Source organism: Melanerpes formicivorus, unplaced genomic scaffold, assembly GCF_026170545.1.
Source record: "Melanerpes formicivorus ecotype bairdi unplaced genomic scaffold, bMelFor1.0.p_v2 SCAF_10, whole genome shotgun sequence".
NCBI classification, from domain to species: Eukaryota; Metazoa; Chordata; class Aves; order Piciformes; family Picidae; genus Melanerpes; species Melanerpes formicivorus.
The window spans coordinates 16,719,650-16,739,866 of NW_027142362.1; the positions used below are offsets into that span (position 1 = coordinate 16,719,650).

A 20,217-nucleotide genomic window follows, 5' to 3' on the forward strand; every position below is an offset into this window, starting at 1 on the left:
GCTTACCTAGTTCAGGTTGCATGGGAACACGTTCAGGCGGGTTTTGAAAGTCTCCAGAGAAGGAAGGAGACTCTACAACCTTTCTGGGCAGCAGTTTTGTTCCTTTTCATGTCAGAATAGGACCATGAATTCTAAGAAACTGATTTTTATAGCTCAGTTGTCACTGTACGGTAGTATTTATTGTGTTCTAGGTGTTTACTATCCATATATACAGTCATAGGGGATGATGCAGGCTTTATTTCAGGATACAGTTTAGTTGATCGCTATTGGAACTGTGTCACTGAAACTCAGCTAACAATAAGCAGCAGCCTGTAAAACTCTCATGTTTAAGAGTTGGTAAAACACATTGCCTGTGAATTTAGCAGACAGCATACATCAGTATTTACTCTGTAAGTGATCTTGTTTTCATCGACTGTAAGAAGTTCCCTTCACTGCGAGTTATAAGAGTTCTATCTTCATTCTAAATGATGTTGTTAAGCAATAGTCTTACTATTATGAAACAGTTGTATTTCAGTTGCTGCATCTCCCAGTGGGGGATTAGTCTTAGCAGTAAATGGCTTTTCTCCTATTTCAGTTTTGCTTCTTTCTCTTAATGCATATCTATTTTTATTTTTAGGCCTCTCTTAAAACTTTCCATGTCTAAATGGACTCCTGAATGTAATATAGTTTATACTCTAAAAGCGGATATGAAGAGTGAAGTTCCTTCTGATGCACCAAAGAGACAGGAGAGTCTGAAGGGGATCCTCTTGAACCCTGAGCCTATTGGGGCAGCCAAAAGCTTCACTGCAGAAGTTGAGATGATTGCCAGTAAAGTAGGAAATGAGTTCTCTCATTTATGTGGTGATTCTCAAAAGCAGAAGGACATGAATGGCAACCATACAGACCAAGACAAAAGTATTGTGGTGCGAAAAAAACGCAAGAGCCAGCAGGCTGGTCCTTCATGTACTCAAAATTGTCCTGATAAAGAAAACCAAGGAATCTTAGGATTAAGACAGCATTTAGAAACACAGAGTGAAAGCAATGATTCTTCTTTTAGTGACTGTATCTCTTCACCTTCATCTAGCCTACATTTTGGAGACTCTGACACAGTAACATCTGATGAAGAAAAAGATGCTTCTATGAGACACCCTCAGGCAGTGTTGAATACTACAAGTAGAACTCATAGCGCAAGGTCACAAAAGTGGCCTCGGACTGAGGCGGACTCTGTGCCTGGGTTATTAATGAAAAGGCCTTGTTTTCACAACAGTTCTTTAAGAAGACTTCCATATAGGAAGAGATTTGTGAAAACAAGTTCATCACAGCGGACACAGAACCAAAAAGAAAGAATTTTAATGCAGAGGAAAAAGCGGGAAGTGTTAGCTCGAAGAAAGTACGCTTTACTACCCAGCTCCAGCAGCTCCAGTGAGAATGATCTCAGTAGTGAATCTTCTTCCAGTTCATCTACTGAAGGGGAGGAAGACTTGTTTGTGTCGCCTGGTGAAAACCACCAGAACAGTACAGCTGTTCCTTCAGGTAAAACAAAGTTTCTGATGTACTTCCTATGAATGAGTTTTCATCGTGTACAATACATGTTTTTATAACGTGCTTTGAAGCAGTTGTGTTTTCTTAGCAGGTTATACCACAAATAGACTTACTGCAAGTAGTGTAAACATTACACCATAAGTTCTTGATGGGAAAAGCACATTCATAGCTTCAAGTCTGATTACAACAAATCTATCTAGCATTAGTGTAAAAGAATCTGATTACTCAATCTGATTAGTTGCTTGCTGTGGAGTTGCTCCACAAATTTTTCTTTTTTTTTTTCTTCTTAGCTGTTAAACTCTGTGAATTTTAGCTATTCTAGCTTTGTTAACTGTTTGTGGGAATATCAATTCAGATTTCAGAATGTAGAAGTAACTGCTAATACCTAATTAACTGTGCTTGGTTACTGAAATGTATAAGAAGGAGAAAAAAAGTGCTTATTGTGATGAGAGCCCAAAATAGGATTCAGTTGAAAATCGAAATAATAGGAGAAAACTCTACGGCCTGAAGTTGTGGAAAGTAAAGTGTTGTGTATACACCAGATATTTTACCTAGGTAAATTCAATGCTGTGTTCTTGCAGTTGGTTTACATAGATGTCTCTCTAGCATGCCTCGACGCAGTGCTTAAGGGCATATTTGTGGGGACACAAATGTTGTGGTTGGTTTGTTTTTCTTTAAAGCCTAGAAAAGTTACGTTTGCCAATTGTGTTAAAGCATATTGAAGAGTATGGTTTGTAAATAATGTATGGGGATTGCATACATCCATGCTAAAAGATAATTTGGAGAACTGCTGTGTGAACGCTTCTGTTTCCAAGTCAATAGTTTCTTCTCATTTTCAGAGAGGATGGAGATTTGTGTAGCAGTAAAAGGGTATAGGAGCATTAAATACTCTTTCTCCACACAGACAAACAGAGCACCATGCCATGGTGAAACTAGTATATGGATGAGAAAATGCTGGTTGTGTTTCTTAGGCTACCATCTATTTATAACTATGATAAATATACTTACAAGAGAAATTTCAGGTTGGTGGCTTTTGGTTGGTTTTTTTTTTGTCATTTGCTTGAACTGTTAGCCTATTGCCCTTTTTTAACACAAATTAAATTAATACTACTTAGGTACTTCTGTTTCCCTTGAAGTATTGAACAAGTACTGCTGTAGTCAGGCTTTCCATAGGCATTTTCAAAAAACTATTTTAGAGAGCAATCTCTTTAAAAACCACAATGATTAGTGAATATCCAGAGGGACCTTGACAGGCTGGAGAGGTGGGTACAAGCCAACCTCATGAAGTTCAATAAGAGCAAGTGCAGGGTCCTGCATCTGGGTCGAGGCAATCCCAGGCACAAATACAGGCTGGGCAGTGGCTGGCTGGAAAGTAGCCCTGAGGAGAGAGACTTGGGGGTGCTGGTGGACAAAAAGCTCAACATGAGCTCTCAGTGTGCACTTGCAGCCCGCAAAGCCAATCAGATCCTGGGCTGCATCAGGAGAAGTGTGGCTAGCAGGTTGAGGGAGGTGATCCTCCCCCTCTACTCAGCCCTGGTGCGACCCCACCTGGAGTACTGTGTCCAGTTCTGGAGCCCCTATTACAAGAGGGATGTGGAGGTGCTGGAACGTGTTCAGAGAAGGGCCACAAGGATGATCAGAGGGCTGGAGCACCTCTCCTATGAGGGCAGACTGAAGGAGTTGGGGCTGTTCAGTCTGCAGAAGAGAAGGCTCCGAGGTGACCTAATTGTGGCCTTCCAGGATCTGAAGGGGGCCTACAGGAAGGCTGGGGAAGGACTTCTCAGGATCTCAGGTAGTGATAGGACTAGGGGGAATGGAATGAAGCTGGAGGTGGGGAGATTCAGACTGGATGTGAGGAGGAGGTTCTTCACCATGAGAGTGGTGAAACCCTGGAATGGGTTGTCCAGGGAGGTGGTCGAGGCCCCGTCCCTGGGGTGTTTAAGAGCAGGCTGGCTGAGGCTCTGTCCAGCTTGATCTAGTGTGGGGTGTCCCTGCCTATGGCAGGGGGCTTGGAACTAGATGATCCTTGTGGTCCCTTCCAACCCTGAATGAAACTATGAAACTATAATATTCATACTGTTGAGGTAACTTCTGATAATTCAGTTATTCACTGTGGTGTTATTTTGATGGTAAGAAGACTGAAGCTTGCAATTTGTTTCATCTAGTTAAATGGAAAAGTGCCTTGTCCAATGGCTTAATTTCCATAGTGTTTGAAAATAATACTTTGTTTATGAAATTGTTCATTGTTTATTCTCATGTTGTGAATGAAAAATTTATTATCTCTGCACCAGATAATTTTAGATTAAAATACTGACATCAGCTGTAATTTAAATAAGATATGCTTTAAAGAATTTGAGTTATGGTGGCTGTATGTCCAGACTACACTTGCAGTGAATGGAGAAGTAATTCTGGCTTGCAGTATGTTAATACTTTTTCCAGTGGGAATATCTATTGATAGGAAAGTTTTGAGCATTTTATTTACATTGTAGATAAAATAGGAATTGAATAGACCTATGTTCTATTTTTAGTAAGATAAAAGTGTGATTAACACTTTGAATTAACTGGAATAGAAATGAGGCCAGATGGAAAAATAGCTATGAAATTTCTCTGTGTAGTGAGCAAGCATGATGGTGTTTCTATATGAGGAAAGAGTTGTATTGCTAGCTTGTTAATGTTAGGGAAGATTTTTTTTTTCTCTACATTGGCACATGAAGCTTACATATGCATCTGCTGAAATTACAGAATTTACTGAAGGACAAAACTTCTGCCAAGAATACGAGGCCTGCAGCATATATAGAATCATAGAATCAGTCAGAGTTGGAAGGGACCACAAGGATTATCTAGTTCCAACCTCCCTGCCCTGGACAGGGACAACTCACACTAGATCAGGCTGGCCAGAGCCTCATCCAGCCTGGTCTTAAACACCTCCAGGGACGGGGCCTCAACCACCTCCCTGGACAACCCATTCCAGGGCTTCACCACTCTCATGGTGAAGAACTTCTTCCTCACATCCAGTCTGAATCTCCCCACCTCCAGCTTCATTCCATTCCCCCTAGTCCTATCACGATCTGATATCCTGAGAAGTCCTTCCCCAGCCTTCTTGATAGAATCAGTCAGGGTTGGAAGGGACCACAAGGATCATCTATATGTAAAACTACTAGAGGATAGACTTAAGAAAGGAGGAGAATAGTAATAATGATCAGAAAACACAGTTTTAAAAGATACGGTAACAAACTAATAAACATTCATGTGATGTGGGTCATCTTATGGATAACTTGTTAGCAATTTGAATTAAGAATATATCACAAAATATTTCTTTGCTTTGGTTGCTCCTGTTGTGGTTTAACCCCAGCCAGTAACTAAGCACCGCATAGCTGCTCTCTTACTCCCCTCAGTGGAATGGGGAAGGAAATCAGAAGAGTAAAAGGGAGATGTCTCAGTTGAGATAAAGACAGTTTGGTCAGTAAAGCAAAAGCTACACGAGCAAAACAAGGAATTTGTTCACCACTTCCCATCCACAGGCAGGTGTTCAGTCATCCCCAGGAAAGCAGGGCTCTGTCACATGTAACAATTACTTGGCAGGACAAATACCATCTCTCCAAATGTGTCCCCCGCTTCCTCCTGCTTGCCTGTTTTTATTCTGCATATGGCATGGAATATTTCCCTGGTCAGTTAGAGTCGGTTGTCCCAGCTGTGTCCCCTCACAACTTCTTGTGCACCCCCAGCCTACTGGGGTGGAGTGGTGTGAGAAGTAGAAAAGACCTAAAAGCTGTGTAACACTGTTTAGCAGTAACTAAAATATCCCTGTGTTATCAACACTATTTTCAGTACATTTAAATCTAAAACACATCCCCATAGCAGCTACTGTGAAGAAAATTAACTCTGCCCCAGCCAAAACCAGTACAGGTGTTTATCTATAGGGGTGATGTTTTTCAAGAACCACTAGGTTTAATTAGCACATACTTTTCTGGAAAACATTTTCTGATTATTGCAAGAAATTAAAGTAGCAGATCCTTTAAAGCAAGTTTAGTATGTTAGTTCTTGTAGTTAAAATTGAAATGGCCTTCTTTCACCCCAGAACCCCCCCAAATTTTTACAAAACCTTAAGCAAAACAAAACCAAAACCCCCAAACATTGTAATAGGGAGTTTTCTCCTTTACCTTTTCTGTCAGGGCTTCAGCTATTTTTCTGGTGGAACTCTGTGCTTTGGGAGCATGAGAGTAGTGAACAAGTACAAAATCCTGACACCTAGGAACAAATTACATTGTTTTGCCAACTGTTTACCATAAAAGGTAGGTACCCTCATAGATCTAGGGAACCAGATGAAGCTCCTTCAGGAGATGGAGGAGAGTTGGGGGCCTAAGGACAATGTAAAAACAACTCTATGTTTTAATGATACAGTAACAGTTGAAGGTGCAAGTTCTTTCAGAGGTGTATATTCTGATCTGAGAGTTACCAGTTGGTTTTAATTGAAATACTGGACTTAGAGTTAAAATGACTGCCAGCAGGGACATTTTTTTTTTTTTTGCTGTGAAATAAAAATTTTGATTCTGTGTTTTATTTAGGTTGCTCAGAAACTTATCTCTAGCCCTCAGAGGACCTGACACTATGTGGGTGACCTATATGTCAGGCTCTAACATGTTACTTCATATTTTTGAGCAGCTAGTGCTAGACAGGCCATACCTCTTTCCTTAGAATGCAGTGATGAGAAGCTGCTTCAGTTGTTCAGAACTGCTTAGAATGATGAGAGTGAGTTTATTCACTACTAGTGATTCCTCCAACATACTTGTTGTCTGTTAACCCAAAAATGTTGAATATAGACATCCAGTGTTTTAAAGCCAGTAGCTAGTGAAAATATTAAACATGATCATGCTAAAATAACCTGAAGTGGTCTAAGATAATGTGGATTAAATGGAAATTAACTGCCTGTGGTAGAGTTGATTATTTTTCAGTTACTTAATCCCTTCTAGAACTATGCATGTGCTCCTTTTCCCACATTAACTGATGCATTTTTTTGTTGTAGTAGCATTAGTGGACAAGGAAGTGAATATTATTTCCACCATGCCACTTCAGAGGGGTTAGGGAAGAACTGGAAAGTGGTGAGGAAAGAATACCTGACACTAAGAGCAGTTGACATTAACCATTGTTGATGTATCTGTCTGCATTGAATTTGAGCTTTAAAATAGCAACAAGTAATAAAAGGGTGGAACTCATGTCAACATTTCCCTGTAGCTGTGGTAGCTTTCTATGATGAGAAGATGCTATTTCTAGAATTGTCTTGCAGAAGCACTGCTGATAGGATAAAGATTTATATGCTTGGTTAAGATCAGTAGAGTTCTGGATTAGCTTCATTTGGACAAGATCCCCTAAATTCTGGTTGTTGACTGTTTTTCACCAGGGTTCAGACTCCTAAGCAATTTGAAATTTCTCCTAGCATGCACAGCTATTGGAAAGTACATTCCAAATAATATGAAGTACAGAAAAACTGTCATTATTTAACCTAGTGTGACCAACACTAAGGAGGCAGGTTCTTTAGAGGATCCTTGTTAGAATGATAATAGTAAATCATAGTTAATATTCAAGCTTTCTTTTGTTAGCAGTATATTGATTAGTATAGCATAGAAGTTATTATAAGAATGGGACAGGATTTCTACAAGTACAATCAGTATAATGCAATTTGTAAGTAGCATAATACAGAATTTATAATACAATTTAGCTTACAATTTCTAATCACTTGGACTGTCTGCAGATCAGTGGATGTTAATATGTGGTTTGCTGTATGAATATAACAGTCATAATCTAGACTCAAAAAAAATTATATAAAAGAATACAAGTCACTCATTCAATCCTTGGAGGGAGCAAGTGATGGTAGGGGGCACCCTTGGTCCCTGTTGAGCAGCAGTTCTGGTCCAGGTTCCCACAGTGCTTGGTTGTGTAGACATCACTCTCTGTTATGTGGAGGGGTCATCAACACCACCTGCTTGGCTGGGTGCCTGGGATTATCAAGGCCAGCAAGGAAGGGAGTCATTGTCCTGACACCCAGGAACCTTGAGGCTGGTAGTGAGGGGGAAAAGAAAACTGTTCAGTTTGTTTACTTCATTCACAGGACCTTCAGAGCCTGAGAATCAAATAAACACAGAATGTTTAGGGGCTGGAAGGCACCTCCAGGGATTGAGTCTAACCCCTCTGCCAAAGCAGGATCACATAGGGCGGATCACACAGGAACGCATCTAGGCAGATTTTGAAAGTCTCCAGAGAGGGAGAACTCCACAGCCTCAAGAATGAGGGGAAGGGGAATGAATATGTGACCCGGAAGGTCACAGATAACGGCTGTTTGCCTCATAAAATTAGGTTAGTTATGGGCTTGCTCACGTTCCAGGGAGTTCTCCTTGATAGCTGTATTGCTGCTCATGTGCTGTAGGCACCCTGCATTGCTTGTTAACCTGTCAAGGAGCCTCTCTCCTGGGACCTCACTTTTTGAGGAAATTTGCAAATCTCAAAGTGGTAGTTTGCTATTTCTAAGCTATCTAGCTCATTTATTTACCAAGTTATTTTGTGTTCAGTGGTATTACTATAGCAAATAACCTATATCTCAGTTAAGTATTCTAGATAGCTCAACCTTGTTGCTGTCAGCACTACAGTTGTAGTGAAGTGTTTCCCTGTGTATTAGGCTGGAACTTTAGTCTTTCTTCCTGAAGTGGATATTTTTCTAAAATTTGTTTCTGAATTGATTTTTTTTTTTTTTAACTTTATTGCTTTTTACCATTTTTACTGTCTAGTATGTCATTATGAGTGTCACTGAAAGTGCAGATGTAGAGATGTTTAGAAACACCCATGGATCTGTAGTCTTCATTTTGTTGTAGAAATAAATAACATAGAATCAGTCAGGGTTGGAAGGGACCGCAAGAATCATCTAGTTCCAACCCCCCTGCCCATGGGCAGGGACACCTCACGCTAGATCAGGCATTAGTCAGTGGATGATTTTTCTCCTTCTGCCACTGCTTAGACTTGAAACTTGAATCCCTACAAAAACATTTTTAAAACTGATAATTTTGTTAGTTTGAAAGTTTATTTTGTTTTATTTTAGATGACTGAATTTAATTGGTGTTACAGCTCATAAAATTCACAGTAATTGCTTCCAATGCACAGTAGAATGTAGGATTGCGTATTTACCCTCCCCCTAGTCTTCTGTCTCACTCCTTTTTTACTTCAAGATTTAGACAGCATTGCTACCTTTAATAACTACCTTGTGTGTTTGACAGCTACACCTAGATTTTTGGCATACACCATAAAATTTTCTACCTATGTGTATTTGAAGTCTAGGAAAAATTAGTCTCTAAAATGGCAGCTCATGAAATAAAGTATACAAAGTTTCTTCCTTTTTCTTTATCAGGAAGTATTGATGAAGATGTGGTGGTGATTGAAGCATCCTCCACTCCCCAGGTCACTGCTAATGAAGAAATAAATGTTACCTCAACCGACAGTGAAGTGGAGATTGTTACAGTTGGAGAAAGTTACAGGTGAGACTTGCAGCTCTTTGTATTAAGACATTTTGCTTGGCTCCAGGTTTATCTGATAAGGCTTTGTATCATTAAAAGCCCATAAGGTAATGCTACAGCAATTCTAACCAGGATGCGAGTATGCATTTTTTTTATTCAGAATGACAAAAAGGAAAAAACAAACAAAAACCCCAAGCAAACAACAAAACCGAAAACCCCACAAACCCAATGAAACCAATATACTGTAGCCAACAACAAAGAAAAAACAAAACCCCCAAAAGAACAAACAAAACCCCAAACCTGCAAACCACAGCTTTATGAAAGCTTGGTAATTGAACTAACCTGGGAACTGTTGAGGTGGCTGTAGTTAGTGTAACTGATGGGCTGGTTTTGGGGGAAGCAAATCTTTACAGTGGGGTCCTAGAGAGCAAGTTTAGGCTATGTTGAATATTTGGATATGAGTTGAGTATTTTTCAGGAGAGCATCCTACTTTTTTTGAAGCTGATGCTGTGCTTGCTTTCCTGTTCTTTCATGCCTCTCTGGAAATTTTCACAGAATCAGAAAATGTTAGGGGTTGGAATGAACCTCCAGAGATCATGGAGTACAACTCCCCTGCCAGAGCAGGATCAGCTAGGGCAGACTGCACAGGAGCACATCCAGGCAGGTTTTGAAAGTCTCCAGAGAAGGAAACTCTACAACCTGGGCAGTCTGTTCCAGTGCTCCATCACCCTCACTGTAAAGAAGTGTCTCCTTGTGTTGAGGTGGAACCTCCTGTGTTTTAGGTTGTACTTCTTGTTCCTTGTCCTGTCACTGGGCACCACTGAAAAGAGACTGGCACCTTCATCTTGACACCCACCCCTCAGATATTTATAGAGGTCATAAGATCTCTCATCCTTCTTAAGACTTAAACAGCCCCAGGTCTCTCAGTCTTTCTTTATAAGAGAGGTGAGTTTTAAGTCCTGCCATCATCCTTGCAGCTCTCCTTTGGACTCTCTCCAGCAGATTCCTGTCTCTCTTGAGCTAGGGAAGCCCAAAACTGGACTCAGTATTCCAGGTGTAGTCTCACCTGAGCAGAGTAGAGGGGGAGAAGAACCTCTGTAGGTGTTCTGGACATGCTTTCCTTAATGCATTCCAGGATGCCATTTGCCCTCTTGGCCACATGAATACGTTGCTGTCCAATGGATAATTTGCTGTCCACTAGGACTCCAAGGTCTTACTCTGTAGAGCTGCTTCCCAAGAGGGTGACTCCTAGTCAGTACTGGTCCCTGGGGTTATTCTTCCCCAGATGCAAGACTGTGCTTGTCATTATTGAACTTCATGAAGTTTGCCTTCACCCATCTCTCCAGTCTGTCCAGACCTTGTTGGATGGCAGCACACCATGATGGGATATGAACCGCTGCCTGCCCCCTGCTTCAGTTTCATATCATCAGCCAACTTGCTGAGGGTACACTCAATCTCCTCATCCAGGTCATTGATGAAAATACTGATCAAAACTGGACCCAGTACTGATCTCTAGGGAACACCACTGGCCACAGACTTTCAGCCACACTGCACAGTTGATCACAGCTCTCTGAAGTCTGTTGTTGAGCCAGTTACCAATCCACCTCACAGTCCAGTCATCTAACCCACTTCTCTTGAGTTTGCCCACAAGGATGTTATGGGATACGATACAAAAGCCTTGCTGAAGTGAAGATATGTGATAGCCACTGCTCTGCCGCCTTCTACCTGTTTGATCATGCCTTTGCAATGGACCCACATTTTCCCTATTCCTTTTACTGCTGATGTATTTAAAGAAGCCCTTGTTATCTTTCAATTTTCTAGTACATTTAGTTCTAAGAGAGCTTTGCCCTTTCTTACCTCATCTTGACATGCTTTGACAGTATTTCTGTAATCCTCCCAACTGCCCTTTTCCCAGTTTTTGTGGACTTCCATTTGAGTTTTTCCAGCAGGTCCTTGCTTATCCTTGCAGGTCTCCTGCCTCCTAATAGATAATTTTATTTTTTTTTCCAAGGTATAATTTTTTTTGAGCTTGGAGGAGGCAATCTTTGAATATTAACCAGCTCTATTGGACCCTCTTACCATCTAGAGCCCTAGCCCGTGGGACACTTTTAAGCAGTTCTTTGAGTAGGACAAAGTTAGCCCTCCTAAATTCCAGGGTAGAAGTTTACGATTTGCCCAGCTTGCTTCCCAAACAGTATTAAACTGTTATTTTATGGTCATTACAGCCAAGGCTGCATCCTACTTTAACGTCTGTAATGGTTTAAGTCAATCCATGACAATGTCCTTGACTGGACCTCCTTTGTTTGTTAATACAAGGTCCGTCATCACCTCTCCTCATTGGTTCTTCAACCACCTGCATCAGAAAATTGTGGACTGAGTATGCCTGGCTGTGTAATCTTTCCAACTAATATCAGGGTAATTGAAGTCACCCATGACACCAGGATATGGAATCTTGAGGCTCCTTCCAGTTGTCTATAAAGGGCCTCATCAACAACTTCCTCTTGGTTTGGTAGTCTGTAGTAGACACTCATGACGGTGTCATTCATATTTACATGTCCTTTAACTTTTACCTGTAAGCTTTTAAGGCTTTTTTCACCACCCATCCCAGGTTAAGCACAATGCATTCTAGCTGCTTACTCATGTAGTAACTGCGCCACCTCATCTTGTCTGTCTGTCCTTTCTGAAAAGAATATAGTCATCCATGACAACATTTCAGTCATGGGTGCTGTCCCACCATGTCTCTGTAATTGCAATGAGATCATAGGCTGTTGTCCATGCACAGATTTCTGGTTCATCTTTTTTATTCCCCCTGCTTCTTGCATTGGTATACAGACATTTCAAGGGACTTAAGGGAGCCTCTGAAGTTTTGTTCTTTATTTGTCAGATTTTGTAGACTCTATTAGTGTATTTCCTTGAAGGAGAAAATTTCAAATTGTCATGTACATGGGGCTGTTGGAGATGCCTGCCTATTACATATGTTTTCATATTAGTGAACATGAAGGCAAAACTGTAGAATATGAAGAATGGCTCTCCTTTTTTTGTAAAATAATGATGAAGGAACAATAGGCAGTAAATTATGAAAACAGTCCATCTGTTTGTCTTCAGATAGTGCTTTCGTTACTGCAGTTTTAAATTTGAAGTAAACAAGTTTTCCTGCAAAAATTACCTTTACTGGCAGAAATGTTACATTACACAAACCAATTTTCTGTTCAGGACAAACACAATGCATAATGTATTTTTCCTGACCATGTGGAACTAGCTGAATTGTTAGGATGTCTTGGAAACGTAAACTGAAGTAGTAAAGTTATGTTCTGAAAATATTCTATCACAAGTTAATATGCAAAAGTACTTGAAATTTAGAGATTTTTGTTGTCTTTGCATCTCTGTCATCATTCATAGATCTACTGTTTCAGGCTGCATAGGAATAGTGTAGGATTTGGAGACTTCATTTACTGTTAACAAAGTTAAAACTTAACATCAATTATAATTGTTGCCTGACTGCAGCTGTAGAGTTTCATAATGAAGCTGCCTGTATGCATTTCTTAGGAACCTGGCTTGAAGATGTTTAATCTCTGCCTGTTGGGTATTTGCCATTACATTATCTGGAAAAGGCAGCAGTAAAATTTGTAAATACACACACAGTGAATGCGCAGTAGTAGGGTATTTCAACAGAACAAAATGCTTCTCTAATAATAATAAAACAATACCTAAAATAGATCCTTCCTGAGGAGAAAAAATGTAGTAACAGCAAAATTTACGTTGGTGTATAAGGTGTTATCTTTTTTAAGGTCTCGTTCGACTCTTGGACACACAAGATCACACTGGGGACAAAGCTCTAGTTCTCATGCTGCACGACCTCAAGAACAGCGGAACCGCAGTAGGATTTCCACAGTCATACAGCCACTGAGACAGAATGCAGCAGAAGTAGTGGACCTTACAGTGGATGAAGATGGTAAGTTGCATTGGTTTGAGAAATCTCTTCCTTTTTCTGAAAAAGGATGATCAGTGTAACGGGAATGGAGTTAATTGCATCATTTACACTATTATGTTAAAAAACATCAGTTCTAAACTTGAGAGCAGCACTGTGGAGAGGGATCTGGGGGTCTTGGTGGACAAAAGGCTCAACATGAGTGAACAGTGTGCTGCAGTGGCAAAGAAAACCAGCAGGATTATATTAATAAGGATATCACAAGCAGGGATAGAGATGTCATTCTCCCACTCCACTCAGCACTGATCAGGCTGCATCTTGAGTACTGTGTATGGTTTTGGTCCCTCTGCTATACAAGAAGGATATGGACCGGATGGAAAGGATCCAGAGAAGGGCTGCAACAATGATCAGAGGACACATCTTCTTCCTTAAAACACACTGAAAAACCAAAATTAAATCCAAACACTTCCAGCTTTCCAATCCACCCCAAAAATAGAGATACCTTGAATAAGAACATATTGCAGGATATTAGCTTGCAGTGCTCTCAGGCACAGAAATAAAACAAACTTCTGTTTGCTAGGACTTCTGTGTGTCTAGGAGCAAGGAGTCATAATTTATTTAAATCTGTTTACAGTCAAGATTTATCAAGTGTTTGGTGTATTTCCCTGAATCTGATATTGATGACTATTACCTTTACAATACCTTTACAATGTGCTTGTAACAGAAGTCTAAAATGCTGATTTAATGAATTTGCTTTTAACATGTATTGAGACTAGAAGCCAAGTATATTCTCCTATAGCCTTTATTATAATGTATCTAGAATGAAGTTTGTGAAGTAGTGTACAGCTAATTCAGATGTTATTGTGTAGTCCTTGATTAATGATCTAATTTGGTTCTTTTCTGTGTTTTGTAGGCATTAAAAAAGCGGTAAGGGTAATGTTTACTCATTTTAGTAGTTTGGCTGTGGATTTATGAAAGATTTCATCATGAAGTATTTGAGTATTGAGTAAATGAAACTTGATATGTTAGGCTTGCTTGAGAAGTGATTGTATATTCTTAAAATTTGAGCTGATTTAAAATTAAAAGCAAACAAAACTAAATCTTTTTTTTTTTTTTTCCCCTCCACACCTGAATGAAACAGAATTAACGTTGGTATTTTGTACGTGTCAGGCTTTTGTCTTCTAATTTCCATAGCATCTGGCAAGACCAGAATCAGGAATTTCTTGTAAAAATAATGAATGGCAACAACAATAAAAATAAACAAAACAACAACAACAAATCCCAAAGCAACCTGCAGCTGTTAGAGCTTAAAGAGCATGAAAGTTTTTTTTCTTTCACTAGAGCCGACAGTTGTGCCAACCACATCATCTAGAGTGGAGCCACAGGTCGTGAGTTCTGCTTCCAGTAACAGTTCTAGTACGTCTACCTCAGAGCAGGCCTCTGATGCAGCTCCAAACATCTCCAACAGCCAGCCCTCTGCAGCACCAGATACAATTCCTAGTCTTCCCAGTGGCAGCACCGCTGGTACTTCATCTGGAGGTATAGAATAAGAGAGTTTTCTAAACTGTTGTGTTGCTTCCTAGCAGAAAGGAGGTAGGGGAAGTTAGTTAACATTTCCTAGATTTAAACTGCATGTGAACTTTAGGACTGAACATAATAGTAGTAAGTTGAGAGGACAGGAATCTGAAAAATACCGTTAATTGCTCCCCAAAGATGAAGGAAGTTGTGCTGGTGCTTTCTGCTTTTGCCTACTGGAATGATTTGATTGTATCAAATGAACCACATACTTACTTTTGGTGGCATAGAATGTACTTCAGGGAAGTAAGTCTTCCACTGCAGCGTTACAGGGGTGGGGTTTTTAAAGTGTACTGTAAGGCAGTGAAGGATGTATATGAATTCCTTGAAGCTTCCCCTGCAGATTGCTCCACTGGAAGCATATTTATACAGACCTGTATAGATACTGACCTATAATAGAGCTGCATATACAAGCAGAACTTGTAACATATCTGAAACATAGGTGCTATGCCCCTATATGCAAGTCAGATGAGGTTCAAAACACCTGAACTGACCACGGTTGCATGAGAGTTTGAGGTCTCTGGACACAAACCTCAGGGGCAGTTTTTCCTTCTTTCTCTACTGATAACATGTCTCAAATTAGTCCAAAGTGCAATAAGGCAAGTGCCAGTCCACATCCTCTAGTGGTTCCCATGAACATATCTACCTGAACCAATCAGTTTTGTTGCATCTGTAAGGCACAGTTAAATATTTTTCTAATGTCCAGTTTGTTTTAGTCTAGATCTGGTTTTCAGTTGGTTAATTACTTCATCTTGAAGTACAATTATTTTTATTAAGTCACTGCTGAAAGTGATCAACTTTACTAATTTGTTTCACCTTAATATTAACTTGCTTCAAGATGATATAAGAAGAACTGCATCTAATACAACACTGGAAACTGGCCCTCCAGCCATGCCAAGGTTACCGTCGTGCTGCCCTCAGCATTCTCCTTGTGGAGGACCTTCACAGACTCATCACGCGTTGGGGCACCCACATACAAGCTGCTTTCAGCAGCATGGCCACCACTTTCAACATCACCACCACCACCACCACAACCCTCATCCGGCTGTTCCACTATCTCCCTCATTCAGTGAGTCCAGCTGCCCTATTGAAAGGCCCCCTCCAGTGCCTGCACCTTGTGGAGCAAGCAGCAGTTCTGGCAGCAGTTACCATGACCAGGCATGTTTAATTCTTTTGACTCCCTTTATGGTTTCAATTTGTTTGCAGATATGAGAGGTTAGAATGTCAGATTGCTGATTTCTTGTTCTGTAGCAGGCATTATGAAAGGAAAATTTGAGCTATAATATATGGACATACAAAAATTGAAAGTCAAAATCCAACAAGTAATCATTGATAGTTGGCATCTTATTAATGACACACAGTGTTGATCATAGCAGCTTTGCAATGCAAATAATTGAGCTGCTTTAAGGGAAGAAAAGAAGCAAATCTAATGTCCTATTCCTGAAATGTAAGAGTTGCTCTTCTAAAAGCATTGTTTACTAAGACTTTTTAATTAACTAAAATCACAGATCTAAACCACTGAAGGTTATAAGTAAATGATGCTGTACAAACAGTTTACAACATGCAGAACTATCTATCTGGTTTCTTTTGCAAGTGTCATACATTAGGCACAACTGAAAACACATGTAGTGCATGTAGCTCCCATATACTCTGTTTTATCCGTCATAGAGGGATTGGGTGTTTTTACACAATCTGGAGTAACAAATTTGTCTCTCTCAATGGATTCAAGAATTTAAGAATAAAAAAATGTTAACCACATTTAAAGAATATTCCAGAGTTGAGCCTTAGAACTTAAAAATTTGAATCCCAGTTGCTTATGATAGTATTTATTTTAATTTTTTATATTATGTTTGAGGGTGACTTTATTTTCAATGTGTGAAGAATTGGTTGAGAAAAGATGGTTTGTTTATGCAGCAGGCATTGCCAGTAGACTTAAGCAGCAGTGGTATAAGAAGTCATGGAAGTGGTGCTTTTCATGGAACATCTGCTTTTGATCCCTGCTGTCCTGGTTCTTCATCTCGAACTGCAATTTATGGGCATCAGGCTGGTGCTGGCCCAAGCCAGTCAATAACAATAGATGGATATGGATCAAGTATGGTTGCACAGCCACAGCCCCAACCTCCTCCTCAGGCATCGCTCTCTTCCTGTCGGCATTATATACATTCTCCTTGTAAGTACTGGGTACCTAGCTGGGGGGAACCGAACAAATGAGAAAACAGCTACCCTGACAGCGCAGGAAAAGTCTTGCTATCTGCTTGCTTTGATCTTACCACTGACCTGGCAAAACGCATATTGAAATATACATTTAAATAACAGTTCAGCTTGTGTTGAGGATTTGAACAGGGTCATGCTGAAATTAAAATTTTCTTTTGAGTGACCCTTTATAGCATTTAAAATCTAAAAAGAAATGTGTTTACTATGAAAAGATTTTTTCATCTCCTTTGTATTTTAGCAAGACTTTTTTCCTTCTTTTTCCTTGGTCCATCTCTAATCCTTGTAAGCTTGAGCAAGCTCAGGGAATCAACTCATTTGTCTGGCTGTGACCTCTTTTTTAGATTTTATTGCCTCTACAGAATAGTGGAGTTGGGAAGATTGAATTTTTTAAAAATTAGACAACAAACTTGAAGTAAAAATTCTTACCATACATGCATTTTTCAGTGTGCCTCACACAGATTTGATTTTTTTTTTTAACCACTATTTCTTATTTTTCCTTTACCGACATATCATACAGGCAAGTGGAATACTTCTGGCTGCAGAAAGTGTTGGATTTTTGTAGGGTATATTGGTGGAATCACTTTATTTAAAAATTGCATAAACACATACTCCCATGTTGTCACTGTTTACATTGGTGTAATAATATTGAAGCACCTGTGTGAAGATACTTAATTTATGGCAAAACCTACTACTGACCAAATTAAAAACACTTGATATTTCCATTGCAGATGCTTCTTTGACCAGACCTCTTCACCATCAAGCTTCTGCATGTCCTCACTCTCATGGAAATCCTCCTCCACAGCCACAACCTCCACCTCAAGTAGATTATGTAATCCCTCATCCAGTGCATCCCTTTCATCCTTCCATATCTTCTCATGCATCTTCTCATCCTGTTCCACCTCCACCTCCTCCACCAACTCATCCTTTAGCCAATGCAGCTGCTCCAATACCACAGCATCTTCCTGCAACACATCAGCCTATATCCCATCACATCCCTGCAACAGCACCTCCAGCACAGAGGCTACATCCTCATGAAGTGATCCAGAGGATGGAGGTCCAGAGAAGAAGAATGATGCAACACCCAACGTATGTCACAAATGTACTCAGAACAATAGCTAAACGTATAATTCATTTCCTTCAGGTTTGTAAAATGTTGCATGTGAATCTCAAACTGTTAATTGCATGGCTAGGAACTGTTAGTATTAAACCATGGTAAGAAGTGTCTTTACATACCGTCACAGTGAGCATTAAGACTGAACCTGTTCCATTACATCTTTCAATAGCGTCTCTGGGTAAGGTACAAATAGGGCATGGAAAAGAAGGGAAGCTAAGTTTCTCCTGCCCATTACTCATTCTCCAGATAACAGACTTCCTGTTCAAGCTGGACAGTCTAGAAAGTACATCATAAGGTCCTTTCAAACATGTTCCTTGATAGTATGATTTTGCTTTGTATGTAATTAAATGCTTTCAAATAAAATGAATGATTTATTATAAGAGACCATTTACCAGGTTTAATTCAGAGGGCTCCAGCCCTCTGATCAGCACAGGATTTTAGGAGTTGGGGGTCCTCTGGAGATCATCAAGTCCAGTCCCCCTGCCAGAGCAGGATCATAGAATCTAGTGCATGTCCATCCAGATGAGTCTTGGAAGTCTCCAGAGACACCGCAACCTCTCTGGGGAGCCTGTTCCGGTGCTCCATGACCCGCACAGTGAAGAAGTTTTTCCTCACGTTCTCCTCCTGTTTATGTCCATTGCCCCTGGTCCTGTCACAGGGTGCAACTGCTAATAGGTCTGTTGTCATGTTGGTCTGTATTGCAGAAAGCTAATACTTCTAGTATAATTTTTACAATCTTGGTAGTCTTCTCTGGAGTACTGTCAGTTTACAGTAATTAGGAGAACAGTGGACTGTTAGGGAACTTTTTCATTCTCTAGAAGTGTACATTTACAAAATGTCTCATCTACTTTGTCAAGTGGTTTAAAGTAGTACTGGATCTGAAGGATCTAGATTGAATTTTAAAAAGTTTCTTTCTGCATTGAAAGCAAAGGAAAGAAAAACATCAGTCTATTTCACTCTATAGCTTGGAAGTGGTAAAATAAAAGTCATCAGCCAGAGGGCTCTTTTGCAAGTTGACTTTTTTTTCCTTCTCCTCCCCCCACTTTTTTTTCTTCTTTTTTTCTGCAGTTGTTCTGTACCATGTGGCATGGTTTAAAAACTGTATGCTTTTATTATTTGAGCTATGATGTGAATATATTTCAAGAAAAATGTCCTGATTAGTGTGTTAAATTTCCTAATTACTTCTGTTGGTATAGTTTTACTAGAAATAAATGGCAGCGTAGCTGTGAATGTCTGAATCTCAACTTTACCATCGCAAGATCTTTGCTTTCCTTAGCAGTTCAAGGTTGGGTTTAAACACTTTGTCAGTCCTTCTGTAGTCAGGTCTGCCAAGTGTGAGGTAGATCACAGTGGCTGAAGCAGGCTTTGTCTTTGAATATGAAATCTGCATTATAATTGTTTTGTAACTGATACTTAAAATTGAAACTAAAATACTCAATAGGAAGTTTTATTATTTGATTTTAAATGCAATCTAGTAATTAGTCTGTAATGTTTTGATTGTGGATGTTGGTTGCCTCCGTGATACTAACAAGTATGTGAAATTAATTGTTGCTGGTTTGTGTTGTTTAGACGTGCTCATGAGCGGCCTCCTCCACACCCTCACAGAATGCATCCCAATTACGGTCATGGGCACCACATTCACGTGCCTCAGACAATGTCTTCCCATCCTCGACAAGCTCCAGAGAGAGCTGCCTGGTTAGTAAGAAGATACTATGCTTGTTCTTTGGGACTGAGGACGAGAGACCCATCGTGTGCTGTTTCAAGTGCTGATACTGCTGACTGTGTTTTTAAAATTTTTATAAGGCTTTGAAATACTGTTCTGAGTAGTATCTTAAATATATTTTAGTGGGGGAGGGGTGGGTATCCATTGCTTTTGCAATGAAATTGAGTGTTACTGACTCTTAAGGAGTTGTTTTAAAGTAGGTACATAAAACATTAATGAGGACTATCCATATGTTTATGCTCTTACATAGAATAGAGGTTTGGACTTGAGCTGCAAACTGATCTATTCTCTCTCCTCTTTGTTTGAACTTACTTAAAATTGCAACAGTCCTACTCGGGGAGGTTGTATTTCAGTTCCACAATATGTTTATTTTTAAAAGAGATATTTTAACTGTCAGGGAAGAAATGCACGCATGGCAGCTGCTTTTCCCATAGTGTGAGCTACAGAGAAGCCTCCCACTAGTAATAGTTCTAGGCACAATAAATGTGGGGTTGTCTCTACTGATTTATCATTCTTAATTTTCACAGCTGATTTAAAACCAGCTCTAAGTTATGGTAAGATTAAGATAATTCTTCAGCAAAACATAAGTGAGTTTACAAAGTATTCTTAAGTAAAGCTGTGTATGCTTTCCAAAGTGGAATTT

General features: G+C 39.8%; 1 protein-coding gene across 7 annotated transcripts in view; it reads left to right on the top strand.

Moving 5' to 3' along the window:
• Window positions 1-20,217, top strand: part of RNF111 (ring finger protein 111) — a 55,959-nt gene that overhangs the window by 19,421 nt on the left and 16,321 nt on the right. For 5 of the 7 annotated variants that reach the window (XM_068143945.1, XM_068143939.1, XM_068143941.1 and 2 more), the window contains exons 2-9: window positions 617-1,512; window positions 8,915-9,041; window positions 12,809-12,972; window positions 14,290-14,487; window positions 15,362-15,681; window positions 16,438-16,693; window positions 17,466-17,823; window positions 19,421-19,546. In XM_068143945.1, coding sequence (XP_068000046.1) covers window positions 617-1,512; window positions 8,915-9,041; window positions 12,809-12,972; window positions 14,290-14,487; window positions 15,362-15,681; window positions 16,438-16,693; window positions 17,466-17,823; window positions 19,421-19,546 — 2,445 coding nt within the window. The remainder of the gene's footprint in view (window positions 1-616; window positions 1,513-8,914; window positions 9,042-12,808; window positions 12,973-14,289; window positions 14,488-15,361; window positions 15,682-16,437; window positions 16,694-17,465; window positions 17,824-19,420; window positions 19,547-20,217) is intronic. The other 2 variants (XM_068143940.1, XM_068143942.1) reach the window with 1 other exon arrangement.